The 14,919-nt window shown below is 32.7% G+C and overlaps 1 protein-coding gene across 1 annotated transcript in view; it reads right to left on the bottom strand.

Annotated features, from left to right (window-relative positions):
• The window catches only part of LOC127702296 (adhesion G protein-coupled receptor B2-like), a 34,192-nt gene extending 22,593 nt beyond the window's left edge, over nt 1–11,599 (bottom strand). Inside the window, exons 1-6 of the mRNA XM_052206433.1 lie at nt 11,294–11,599; nt 9,218–9,520; nt 7,898–8,206; nt 5,926–6,255; nt 4,889–5,088; nt 1,257–1,445 (exon numbers count right to left, since the gene is read on the bottom strand). Of these exons, the coding sequence (XP_052062393.1) occupies nt 1,257–1,445; nt 4,889–5,088; nt 5,926–6,255; nt 7,898–8,206; nt 9,218–9,520; nt 11,294–11,534 (1,572 nt within the window). The 5' untranslated portion in view covers nt 11,535–11,599. The remainder of the gene's footprint in view (nt 1–1,256; nt 1,446–4,888; nt 5,089–5,925; nt 6,256–7,897; nt 8,207–9,217; nt 9,521–11,293) is intronic.
• Between the last annotated feature and the right edge of the window lie 3,320 nt (nt 11,600–14,919).

Below are 14,919 nucleotides of genomic sequence, written 5' to 3'. Positions count from 1 at the left end.
TTTAATGAACCAACCGAGTGAATTATTGCTCAAATGCCCAGTTTTATAAAACGAAACCGTCCTTATTACAGCCATCAGGGCTTTGATAAGGGACATAATGGATAAAGCAAGTCATTATGAATTTCCAAAAAATTCAAGATGCTGGCCGCTTTTATGGATCGCTCTACTCAAATATGTAATCATCGATCACAGAAAATTAACATATTTCATGTCATATCTGAATTGTAGTCCTACTGATATGAAAATGTGAAAACTGTTTTAAGTATGAATAAATTATAAAGAAAAATTATTTCATAATGACTGGTTTTATCCATAATGGTCACGTTATAATGCCCTGTTGGCTGTTATAGGCACTGTTTCGATTTGAGTAAATTCAAAATCTTTGCATTTTAACTATAATGCACTTAGGTGGTTAAACAACATTTTGTTTATTTACTTGGTTAATAAATGTAAGTAATGTGTGTTTGCAAAAGCGACATCTTAATATATATTATTACATTTATTTTCCTTCGGTTCCATCACTAGCAAAAGTCACGAATGAGTAGGAGTCATTTCCAAAACATTTACTTTTATTTCTCAGTCTTATTAGGCTATGTGTTTTGAACAGTATATTAATTTTGCTTTACGGAATTGCGAGCATTTTAAAACGGTGCTACATGTATGCAGCATCTCTTTCAAGGGTTCCGTATGTGTATTTTGATGTGCTGATATCATAGATAACAGTAATATCTCGCCGTTTGTGATTTGTAAAAGTACTTTGCACTTTATTGTTTATATCCATATCAATTATAGTAATTTCCATTCCTAATATTTATTTCAGATTTGATTCAGTGCAGTGCCTTTCGTTGTTCCACTGGTCGAGATCAAGTGGGAACTTTTGAGTATTAAAAAGAAGTGTGTACTGCCATAATATGAATGGACCTGTCCCATGTTAAAATATTCATCCATGATCTTCTTTGCTTATATCTTCGTACATTTTGGATTAATAATATTGACAATTTTCTATTGATGAAAACCGTACAATGACTTCTTAAATCTTTTAATTTAGTTAAAGATATCAAATATGGGTATTCATTTGTTGTCTCACTTACATTTAATCACATGGTTTTTAACACAGTTCTATATATTTGGTATCTAAGATTTTTAAGTATCTTGAAAAATAAGTAAAACAAGTTACTGATTTGCCTTTTACCTTTTATAATTCAGCTAGAGAAGTATCTTTAATGTTTATCTGAATAATTTATCAATAAACTAACCTCTAGTTGATCAACGGAAAGTTTTTCTGTGTTATCTGTTACATATCTGACAATGTCATCCAGAACAGTTGATGATGTTACCAGATCACCAGACCTTAATTCATTTTTCTCACTGGTTGTGTTTTCTAAATTCTCAAGAATAGTATTCACAACCGTGTCTACACTCTCTCCAGATAATAGTTTAGCTGACTATAATAAAAAATACCTTTCAAACATTGTACGGTAAAGATAACTTTATTCTCTTTATACTAATTTTTGATGAATGCTCGAAATTTTGATATTCATAAAAAAAAATAAAAAAAAATCATTCAATAGCTGGGAATGTTTGAAGGGTTTAATACATATATGAATATATGATATTTGTAACCATCTTTATTATCATTTGATACTTTATCAAAAACAGAATATGTCGAGACGAAAGAAGTGTGCCACTGTCTGCAAGACGCAAAATAACGGAGTTCCATGTAACTATGAAGTCTGAACCGAAACTTTGTTGTAACTTACCAGTACAAATTTATAAACAAATATTTCGCTAAAAATGTATAGGCACAACCAAAAACACGGGACAACTATTTGACCTTGCAATTACAGAAGGAAAGATATTGGTAACGCTACACGTGTTGGCTGTAAAATGGCGGGAATATTAAGAAATTAATTTGTGAGTAAGAGGAAACTTAGAGGTATACATTAAATAGACAACAATCTAATATCAAAAATTACAAAACATCATTTAGAGATCAACATAAAGCTTTCAACAATAGATCGGTATCTGTACTATATGCCACTTAATCGCACCTGCAATAAAATTTGCATAGTACATTTAAAAGATATTTTAGAATATCTACAAACGCCAAATTCCCTACAAAAAACAAAATCACATCCCAATACGATAGAGACAGCCATTGACCGAAGTAGAGAGGCGAAAGATACCAGAAGTAGAAAATAAACTGACAACGCCATGGCTAAAAAAGAAAAAGACCAACAGACAAACAGTAGTACACAAAACACAACATAGAAAGCTAAAGAGTGAGCAACACGAACCCCACCAAAAACTTAGGGTAATCCCATGTGCTCCGGAAGGGTAAGCAGATCCTGCCCCACATGTGGCACCCGTCGTGTTGCTCATGTTAGTACAAACCCGGTAATAAGTCTAATTCGGTAGGGAAAAGGGGACGGTTCTGTAGTTACGACATTTAGAACATATCCGTTATCATCTGTGAAACGGATATTCCATAACGGTCAACCAACTCGTGATGGCGTCCGTAAAACTTACGAAGGGATGATTTCAACTTCACCACTTGGAACTCTTGGTTTAATAGCTTCCTTGTGAGCAGCAACCCTCGATCAAGGAAATCATGATTGGAAATACATTGTACCATCCCTTGAACATCGTATCAACTGGGAGATATATACTCCGTATGCAGGCGCTGCTGGAAAGTTGCTACATAGAAATGGAAAGTTCAAAATTGGGAAGCTGCAATCATTTCGTTTATCGTAAAGTTTTGTTTCAACCGACCCTCATTGTCAATTTCTAGATGTAAATAGATATAAGAAGATGTGGTATGAGTGCCAAAGAGACAACTCTCCATCCAAGTCAAAATTTATAAAAGTAAACCATTATAGGTCAAAGTACGGTCTTCAACACGGAGCCTTGGCTCACACCGAACAGCAAGCTATAAAGGGCCCGAAAAAATACCAGTTTTAGTCAATATATGAGGCAGACTTAACTGTATCTGTTGTATCCTTTATCTCAAGTTCGATGGGATAAATGCGTTCAACATAGTCACCAAATTTTGAATTATTTAGTGATAGAACATCATCTCTATAGCGGAAAGTAAAGTAAAGTAAAGCTGAATTTAGTCAGTTTCATGAACATTTTCAATTGATTCTTAAGAACTCAAATATCAATCTTTTAATCTCATTAAGTAGACCAATACATACAGAACCATGCAAAACATACAATAAAAAGTAGAAAAACAAAAGCTCTCAACTCTTACCTTAAAATTGTTATCAAAAAAGTCCAAAAAACAAATCTCTTCGAAGAATATCAGAAGTAAATGAAAACTAACTCTTAATATCAAATCAGCTGATTTAAAATCAGACATCGTGCCGTTCTATAATCAATGCCTGTATTTCATGGCGGAACGTCACGAACAGTGTATGAAACTACGGTACATTTAACATTGTGAAAAATTATTTTTGTACATTTCGTTTTCATTTGGAATGTAAAAAAAAAACTTCATCTCAAATGATCGGTATTGGTACGAGGTTTACTCATATATGTTTCCGCATATAATTGATAGACTTTTTAATTGCAGAATGTTGTGACAAAAGCTATCACATAATATCCGTCAAATCCACTAAAAGCGATGGATCATCGATCATCGTACAGTTTTGGATGAATAATTAATATGTAACCGACCATTTACTGATATGTCTATATATCGTCATATAAACACTATAGTAATTACTGTAATTATATATAAGGTATAAACAACTATAAACTCGGACCTGGTCTAACAGAACATACATGAAAGTAGGATATATTTTATAACAAAAAGGTTCCTTTGCATACTAGTAAGTAAAATATTGGTGTAATATTGATATGCAATGAAAGCTAAAGAATTTGAATTGGGATTACTGTAGAACACTCGATGAATGATCCCTATACATAATTAAATGAAATATGAAATTAAAATAGGAGGGCATATTTGCCCTGTTGTTCGAATCAGAGGTAACTGTTTTTGTAGTACCAAACTAACGTTAACATGTGCGTTCTAATAAGCAAATTAAAGGAATGCTGAACTTTTCAGCACAAGTAAGGGTAAGGTATAGTTTTGATATGAAATGAATGCCACTTTATTTGAACTTAATACAAAAAAGCTATGAATGCTTGAAACTGCAGAATTTAACATAGAAGGCAATGGGGCTATGAATTAATAGTTTTATTCCTAAAACATCTTCCCTAACTATAAAATGTTAAACCAATAAGTGAACATACGATGGTCTAAAAGAGGGACGAAAGATACCAGAGGGACAGTCAAACTCATAGATTGAAAACAAACTGACAACTGCATGGCCAAAAATAAAAAGACAAACAGACAGATAATAGTACAGATGACACAACATAGAAAACTAAAGACTAAGCAACACGAACCATACCAAAAACTGGGGGTGATCTCAGGTGCTCCGGAAGGGTAAGCAGATCCTGCTCCACATGTGGCACCCGTCTAAAATATACGTAATTGGAGACTTGTATGCTTATTTTCTGCAGGCAAGCATTGTCATTGTAGAATACTTTTTTTTTTACCAAACACCAGAAATATATTTGTCCATTTGAATACCATAATAAAACGATATGGTGTACTACATTTATACCTGTCACAAGTTGGGAACCAAGTCATTGCCTATCTGTAAAAACATATTTCCGTTTCGTTCTTCAGTGCAATGGATCATGATGCGGACGTTTGTCTTTATTTTCAGTATATTCACATCTTGTCTATACCCTGGACAAGTTATAGCTTTACATATAGTATATTCACTTGATCGTTGTTTTTCTACATGACTATGCACACGCTTGTGACAATATTGGAAATTATAAACAATTGATTCAACCTGAAAACATTGTTTACCTGTGCATGGATATTTTGTATTGCTTTACGCGTACACAGGCTGTAATCTGGTTCCATCCACTTTCCACCATTGCTGCAGTATCTAGAAACACTACCCGTGTAGTAACCATTGCAAGGTAAAGTAAGCAGGTTTTTTTCTGCTGTTATACCCCATTTAGTATTAAATTTATCTATATTTTCTCCACAAAGAATTGTTGAATCTGCAATAAGATAGTCCATAATAAAATGCAAGACTTGTTCTCAAACATTCCGTTATATTACTAAAAGGCAGTAGGAATAAACAAAATAATGATACAACACTCATTTTCATCCTGTTATTCACTAAATGTATTTAAATTAGAATTGAAGAGAAGATTCAAGTCAGACGCAAAACATAACTTACAATGTCTTTTATGGTTTTTTAAATCTTTTTTGGTGGTGTATTTTTCATTATTTAGATAATCTATTATTCTCTGTTAACAGAGACAGAAAAGACAAACGAGACAATCTAAACTCATAGGTGGAAGATGGAACTACAAAAATGGCAAAACATAATTACTTAAAACCATGTTTGAAGCAAGATCAATTTTTGAAATTAACGTCAACCACCGATCGCATGATTGTGACTACGGAATATAAATACATAGACAAAAATGGATTCGAAGAAGCATGAACTTTCAATGTATGCTAGATTCCATATTATAGATGAAAATATTAGGACAATCCTCGTGTATCTGTATATGAATGTTTATGTTTCTTTGCACAATTCTTAAACGAAATCGGGTTTCAAGTGGCTCTTCTAGTTTCAAAGGTTTAACTTACATTTGTTTTAGCAACTATACATGCTGAGCACATGTGCATACAATACTGGTATAAATGAGATCGGAATTATTCTTTGCAAACATTGTTTACATCCATTTTATTTGCCCTTTTGGGGAAAGTTGTCTCATTGGAAATTAAACCCTATCTCGCTAACTTGTTACTGCAATGCTCTTTAACTTTATATTTCTCCTATTTCATCAAATATAAGGAACTAGCTGCAGAATTTTGACACTAACCTTCAGTGACTGTCAGAGTGTGTTTAGAATTAGCATTACTACCACTACCACTTGTTCCAGCTGTATTCAGGGCAAAGCAAGTGTAAACTCCAGTTTTATTCAACGCAATATTCCTAATCGTCAAGTGAGGGTTTGTACCAGAATTTTCTACAGTATAGTGTTCACTGTTTGTTCCTTTGCTTATAGTTTCTACACTGCCAATTACCGGGTGGAATGTCCAGTACCAATCAAAAGCTCCTGGTGTAGCAGTAACATTACACTGAATCTGAAAACTAGCAGCGTCAACCATTGCTGCATATTGATTTGGTTCAACAAATGTAATAGGTGCACCTTAAAGATATCAATGATACTAGTTAGATGATAATACTTGCTTCTATTTTCTTTTACATTTGTAATTTGAATTTCTACTTTACGTTTTTAAAATTTTTAAATTTCACATTCTACTCTCTCATCAATTTTTTAGGTCTCTAACCCCCCCCCCCCCCCCCCCCACAAAAAAAAAGATACAAATCAAGGAAAAAAAACATAAACAGAGGGAAATGCATGCACTCAATAAGTCGCATGACCAGAACGTACGTACATAAAAATTAAGAGTTCCAATATTGTATATAGACTCAGAATTAAACCAATCACATTTCTAAATTTGGTGTTTCGAGCGCACATTTTGTAATCTGAGTTTTAAGTAAAGTTGAAGGAACGAAATATCATATGAGTAGACAGGATAAGCGTCCACTGCAATTATTGCATCAACCGCCAGGCGAATCCACACTCGTTTCAAATGTCACAATAGGGAATAGGAAACAATCCGTAAATCCACAGATCATCCGACGTTTTTGGTATCATAAAAATTTCAAGATCGCCAAAACATGGCATTAGTGAGTAGAGACATATGGAGGTCCTGCTCTCATTTTACAGTGATAGTGTTTATATAGTCCGTAAATTTAGTTAGAGATTCTTGCAATTACGTAATTGGTGGATAATTATCTCATTTGCGATCATCAACATCATACCAATTCTTCTTAATTTTTTTATTTCGTATCGGTCAACCAATTCGTGACGATGAGTGTAAAAGTTATTTACTGCTAATTTTTTTCAAACAGTTGGAGCAGTTTTGTTTCAAAAGCGCGTAACACATTATTGAGATACATGTATCAGCGCCATAAGACGAGGCAGAGGTTATGTACTTGCTGCAGAATGGGATGATGTACATTGGAACGGTTGAAATTATAACGTATGTCATAAATGCTAGTTTGAAGTCGTTTATCTATGTCAAGATCAAGTTATGAAGCAGATCTTCTTGTTTCGGTAGTATCCATAATCTTGATTTCAACGGGATTTATGAGATGCAATCACTCACTTACAGCAAGTTAGATGTAAAGTAAACAATTTCTATACGAAGGAACCCTACAACACAAGGTTAATCTTAAATCAACATTATACAAGAACAAGCCAAAATCATTTAAAGATTTTATTTGATTTGATTTTTGGTGTTTTAACGCCACTTTTAAGCACCGCTTTTGGGCTATTTCGTTGAGGCCAGTCTTTATTGGTGGAGGAAGCCGGAGTGCCCGGAGAAAACCACCGACCTTCGATAGGAAAACTGACAATCCTAGTCAATTAAGATTGGAGTCGAGTGCACTCGCACGAGAGGGGTTTGAACTCACAGTCTCAGTGTTGAATGGCTAGTGATTACAGTAGTAACTACTTAGACCACTCGGCCACCGAGGCCCCTGTTAAAGATTTGACAAAGCTTGCAAAACACGGATATATGATTAATTAAGTCCAAGAATTTCAATGTTGTCAATAGTAAATCCAACGAAATAAAATGTATACTAGATATGTAACTAATTGTTTTATTTAGACTTGGAGAAATATGCAAGGACAATGGGAGAATATCAGTTTAGGTGGTGTAGTGAAATCTACCAGCCACAGCCTTCAAGTACGGTTACATAAACGATATAAGCGTACTTACTTATGTAAATCAAAGTTGAACCAGGATAACTAGATGATGATCCAACAGCATTTGTTGCTCTGCAGACATAATGACCAGAATCACCTGGTTGAAAATTGAGTATAGTCAAATAAGGTTCCTGTGTTGTACCAACTGTATATTTGTTACTGTTTGTTGTACTTAGTACTGCATGTTGAATGCTACCAGCTGGTGTGAACAGCCAGGTAATCCATGTTGATGTTGGTGTTCCAGTCACATTACAGGAAATATTTTGACTGTGTTCGTGGACAACATTTGAAGTTCGAGGAGTTACAGAAACATATAAATACCCTATGAAAGAAAGGTACGTTGTTAAAACTGACACTGAAACCATTAATTCTGTTTTAGAAAGGTCGTGTTATCCATCATTGAGAATATTTATAACATTTTAACATGTATTTAACATAGATTGTAAGGTGCAATAAAAAAAAAACAGTTTTATTTCTTCGTTTACTATTTTGACCTGAGTTAAATAGATTTGTTTCGGGACAGGTCGATTAGAATGTTCCGAATGAGCCCGCGAGTGGTGTGTCACTAAAATATTTGAATTTTGGCAAATCATTGGAAACATTTTTGCAAATCTTTAGAAGTATTATGTTCGTCTTTGAAAATTACAGCAACATTTGGTTCATTATAACCTATATTTCGTTATTTTCTGCTTGACTATTTCCAATCATATTTTCGCAATAAATACATGCTGCTTCAGTACTACAATCACTTGGATCTACATATGTTTCTCATGGCCTTTAGGTAAATATTGTGTGTAGGTATCGATGTCACTTTTAGATATGAGTGGCAATCTTCTATTAACTAATGTGTTTTAAGTCCAGATTCCTCACAAACAGGTAGGTCATGTCTCCTTATATGGTCCTGTTGGGTTTAGCTTATTTTTTTACATCAGTTGGATTCTACCTTGAATTCATTGGGAGATCACACACAAATAGTTGATGTCTATGATGTAGGTCCATAAATCTTCGACTTTATATCAAATGATTCCCAATTTCTGTCTTCAGCGGAATATTTCTATAAAGCAACAATAATTGGGTCACGTTGGACGATACCCAAGGCAATCATGAAATGATCTTAGAAATAAAGGTCATGTATATTCTTCATATGAAACATGGTCAGCTGTATGCAGATTTATTTGAAGGACATGACTATGTACATAAAGACATTGAGATGTGAATATAGAAAGTACTACAACCGTCCAACTGAACTAAATGGAGGTGAATTGAACAATTATGACACCAAAATCACAATAAGCATGTCATGACATTCCCCTCAGATAGTATAAGTACTAACCTCCAGTAATTGTTACATTTCCAGTGTTACTGTTTCCTGTTCCTAGAACATTTGTAGCATGGCAAGTGTATGTTCCAGTATCATTTATCGTTGCAAAACTAATCGTTAATGAAGGTGTTGAAGGAGTACTACCTTGGTACCCTACGTCTCTATTGTAAATTATACGTAGCTGATTATTAGAATTTCTCTGCCAGTAGACTTCATTAACTCCAGCACTATCAGAGACGATATTACAATAAATTATTACTTGATCTCCAATTGCTGCAGTATAGGTAGTAGGAGAAATTTCGACTTGAGGCAAACCTAGGAAAACAAGGTGATAGATAAAAAAATCAACTGATGTCATTTGCACAGCTATCACAAATATATCTGTACTTAAACATGTTGAAATGACAGATTTTGCAATTCTATTTAACTATGTATACATTGTGCAGAAAAAAATGAACTAGTTTACAATGTATGCATTAGGTACACAAAATTTTGTGTAAAATAATACTCGTGACAAGTTTGTGAACATTATTACATTAATGTTTACCTAACGTTTTTTTTTGTTTGCCCTCAAATTAAAAATATATAAAAAAAAGTTTTTCTTTCAAAGATATGAAGATGAGTAAAAAAACTATCTAATTCTTGAAAATTTCATAAAGTAAATTGCATATGTGTAAGAATAGAAAGAAGATATCAGTCAAGTGGAATAAAAAAAAAACTCTAATAAAAACAGACAACATCATCAAGAAACAGGATGCACTACACTCAAAACTAAACACGTGACCAATCGAAAACCGGGAGTACCTCCTGTACACCGGAAGAGTTAGTCGTTCCTGGTAGACTAGTGACACCTCCTAGTGTAAACTCTAACTGAAATCCATCTGCTGTTTCAAGAGAAATACACTTAAAATGGACACAGTGGTTATCATTACAAACCGCTTGACATCGTGCGACATTTACTTATTTTGTTGAGGTTTGTGATGTTTGAACGATGTTAGCGCATACGGATTTCGCACGATTGTATTTGAATCTCAAATAGAACAATATATGCAAGCCTGATTTTGTTAATATGGTGCCAAAGCAACTGTTCTCAAACTCGATATGAAATGTTCAATAGTCATCAATCGATTAAGCGAAAAAAACGAATCCGGGTCACAAACCAAAACCGAGGGAAGATAATGAAAACAATTGTAATGAGGGAATAACTAACGATTTCTTTCTTTTAATCGCTAATTTATTGAAAAATGCATCATACAGTTTCTGATAGATGATTGGATCCATTCACTTGTATAGAGTAGAACTTATTCTGTATTATAAGTACTTCAAATGCTGCAAGCATATATTATTGCGACTGTTAAACGATAATCAAATATGCGAGAGTAATCAATAAGGTTTCTCGGACAAATAAAGCTATTAAGATTTAAAATGGAAGTTTTAATTTTTGCATAATCCCAGATTACGCAAAATAAAAGTAAAGATTGCAAAAATGTGAGTATCTTTGTATACAGTAGTTATAGAATGTTAAAAAATGTTTCTCTTCAACCGTTATATTATTTTAGTGTTTTCAAATTTAAGCCTGTCAATTTGTATGGTGAGCCAAATCCATTCTTTAACAAAGATTTAGAATAAAGAAAATAACTGTTTAAACTGTTACTTGTCTAAAGATTGATGACAATGATTTTAACAAATAAACATGAAAGCGAAACTGCTTGGTTACCAATTTAGTTATTCAGAATAGTTATTGAATTTTTAGTAACAAAATTGCAGAAAGGAAATAAAAAAAGCTAGTTTTACTTTGACTTACATATGTTTTAATAAGTCAGTACGATAATCATGACTTTAATTAAAGCTAAGTTAATAATGCTATCGTATCACGTGTTGACGGTTCATACAAATCTACTGACCGAATTTATTTGTTTTCCTTGTGACGTTTGCTAATCATTGACCGATAACATTTTAGTCTTTTTACAGATTTGGAACACATATTACAATAATTGTTATTGGTCAACCTTACAAACTAGCCAACTTAAATGATCCATTTTTTCTCAGGATAAATAAGCTGTAAAATATTCAAATAAAAACACTCACGAGCAACTGATATTAGTCTGCAAACTGTCTGTGGAGTACTGCCTATCGTGGTTGTATGTGTAACATCACAGCAAATGGTATCTCCGTTGTTAACAATTACTGGGATCCAGATCAGCGTACCAGTCACATCATAGGATTTTTGATCTATTACACTGGTAGATGAAAACTCAGATGTAAATTGAGTACTTTTATTTTGATTTCTCATGGTCATTTTACCAGCTGGATAACCATTGACCGACATACATGTCCATATGCCTTGTTGTCCTGGTGTCAAAGTGGTCGGTCCAGTCAAAGTTGGGGCTTGTGGTGAAACTATTGAGTATATGTAATTGATGAAGAACCAATAAAAAAACGATTGCATATTGTATTTGCCAGATAAAAAAGATTTTCAGAAGTTCTGTTGTCCTTTTTGGAAATTTACTTAAAATTTTTAAATTAGAGTGTATTTTCATTGTTTTCAATATATACTTTTGCTAGAAACCCATGCAAAAAAATAATCTGACCAGAATTGCCAAAAATTTGAATGAGAGTGATATTATTCTTTTCCCTTGTAAATGTTTCTCCTATTTCTAAATATTTTCAGTACTGTGGATTCATTATTATTCGTTGGATACCAATTTTCGTGGTTTTCGTGGGTACAGGTGAACCACGAATTCAAATGTTCAACGATTTACACTTTTTCTATAGACTTTGTATGCAGAAATTGGCAAAACCACGAAATCAAATACCCACGAAAATGCAAGATTTCCTGAATCCACGAAAATTGATACCCACGAAAATAAATGAATCCACAGTATATAGTTCAGTTATTGCACATGGTAGTGGTTTATTTTTGTCATAAGCTACCTATCTTGAAGTATTACTTGTATTAAGTAAAAAGAATTACTTCGTTCTAATAGCCACAAAACCAGCTAATGGAACGGCATCGTAAACAGATGTCAATAACAACGAATGCTAGAGATTTAACATAGCACGTTATTACATCAACACCAGGAAATATATACATTGGTATTAACTTATACAGTAAAAAGAAATGCGTCTCTTATAGTTCAATCACCAATCATATGTTATTATTGGCATTAAAATCTAAGTAATCAAGATCTGTCAAGTGAAAAGCTCATCAAAACAATATTTTGCAGTTGTTATACTTTTAAGACTAGAAAATACTAGCTCCAAACTCGAAAATTAAAAAACTGAACGAAAACATAAATCTTTCACCGAATAGTTGATTTTTTTTTCAAAAAGACACTTAGTTCAGCAATGTAATGCACCCACATAATACGACTTTAATATTTATCATTCGAAAGCTTATTATCTCTATTTTCTGTAGACAAATAAAATGATGCAATTTCTGTTAAGTCAAGGTCAAAGGTCAAGAATGTACATTCCTATATTTTGTTAGAATTCAACCGAGGGCCATACATATGTATTTTGACATATACAAACAGTTTTTTCAATCATTCTGTGTATATATATCTTTGACCCATTTGTCATATCTACATAATGCCACATGTTCTTGGAACTAGGGGAAAACTATTGTACAACAGAAGTATGATCATGGAATATATGAATTCAGAATTTTACTGTTAACAACTTGTGGGGCAACATCAGTATGTTGTTATTAATACAAAAGCATCTATTATATGGCAAAAATTTAAAAAAAAATCCTTGCTACTCATATAAGAATCCACCTTTCATCTTGGTATGTATAATAGCTTATAGATATGAACAGCCATTTTAAACTGAGAATTGACAGGTCAATTAACATATGCACACAAAAAGATTTGATCTGTCAAGCTTTATGTCGTGAACTGTGTCAAAACTTAATCGGTCTATTATAATCTCTTTATAGGTGTTATTTATGAATTAACTTTCAGTGAGTTTCAAAAACTTTTAAAAGAAAACATAATCACCGCATAATAAGATCTTTGTTAAGTCAACATGTTTTACTACTTGAAGGTGTTAGTTCGCTTGATTTATTTATTTTCTTAATGTTCTATAACTCCGAATGAATGTTAAGCACACATTTGTGTTGTTGTATAAGGTAGAACATTTTAACATGAACTGAACAAAAGGCATAGGATTATTTTTTTTTAAACTTGAAAACGTGTGTTTCTAATCTGAAATCTTTGTGAGAGCTTATATAATTCACCGAAGGTATCACTACAAATCATTTAGATGAAAATAAAAGGAAATAATTGTTAAGAAGGAGAATTAAAATTTTCATAGGAGTAAAAAAAATATTTCGTTTTCAATTGAATGTGATATAATACTTTTACTTTGCTATTCAAAATATATTTTTTTTTTTAAATTTTAAATTTTTTAAAAGACTGCAAACAAAGTGTATACATTGACCGAATTGTATGTCGATAGATTGAATGATTCATGATAGTGGTAGATAAGAAAGTAGACTTTTACACTGATCGTGAATATAAATATGAGTGGATGAATCTAAAAAAATACTATTCACATGCATGTGCTAGTCTTCAGTGAGGAACCGTGTAAGTGATTTGTATAGGTCAAATCTAAAGTGATGTGTCATGTATGTTATTCACTAAATCTGTTTGGGTATTCATTTATATAAACTTATTTTTTATCACCTATACAATGTCATGAATTTTGTCATGCATGTGGTCCTGATGGTTAGTCTCGTAATCAACTATATGAATAAATAGAAATTAATCAAATAATTGCAAATTGTTGACAAATCTGTGTTATTCCAATGATCACATATTTAAAAAAGGCAAATAAACAAGAATTTTCTGTTGCATAACTTCCAGAATGTTCAGGATACTTTAAAACGGGGAATTTTTTACGCCGTCTTTATTTCGCGATTTACCAACTGAATCTTAATTTGTGCCGTTTTAAAATCGCGACTTGTAGGAGGCCTGTACAAAATTTAATTAATGATTTTAAAACGGCACAGTTATACATGTATCGTAAATCAAGTGGTGAAAATCGATCGAATAACCTTTTTGTCTTAACAAAGTGAACAGTTTTCGTCGGTTCATTAATGTACATGTAGACTTCAAGTTATTTGTGAATTGACTTATATTAAGTAAAAGTAATCAGCTACACTGATGTTTACTTGTAAAAACACATATAATATCAACATAAAAACATGCGTTTAAATTAGTTGAATCAAATTTGAAGCTGCAAGGATTACGGCTAATTATTTCAGAACACAGTTTGGTTTCATTGTACTTTGCACTTACACCTAATCGCGATAAGTTTTGTCATCATGGTCATAGTTTGTTATAAATCTGAACATGCTAGATGGCATGCAGCAAAATAGATAAAATCATGCTCAATGAAAAAGAATAAACTGGTTTTTCACTTATCGAGGTTTAATCCTTTTTTCTAGGCTATTCTACTTACTAAAATGCTTACAGCAGGCTGTAATCTTGTGGTAAAACCGTTTTTATGTTTTCGAAGATTGCATAATTAAAATGAAAATATATAATTTAAAAAGACATGCAGTTCAAAATTCAAAACTGTTATTCGCATAGACATTCTCGTACTAAAGATATACATGTCCTTTTTGATCACTTACAAATGAATTTTGCTAAATTCAAAGTAAGATGACTTTATACTGGAATACTTTTGTGTTTACTCAAGAGGAAGTT

The sequence above is a fragment of the Mytilus californianus genome, unplaced genomic scaffold (genome assembly GCF_021869535.1).
Source record: "Mytilus californianus isolate M0D057914Y unplaced genomic scaffold, xbMytCali1.0.p SCAF_5, whole genome shotgun sequence".
In the NCBI taxonomy this organism is placed as follows: Eukaryota; Metazoa; Mollusca; class Bivalvia; order Mytilida; family Mytilidae; genus Mytilus; species Mytilus californianus.
This window is presented reverse-complemented; position numbering and strand designations above follow the sequence as displayed.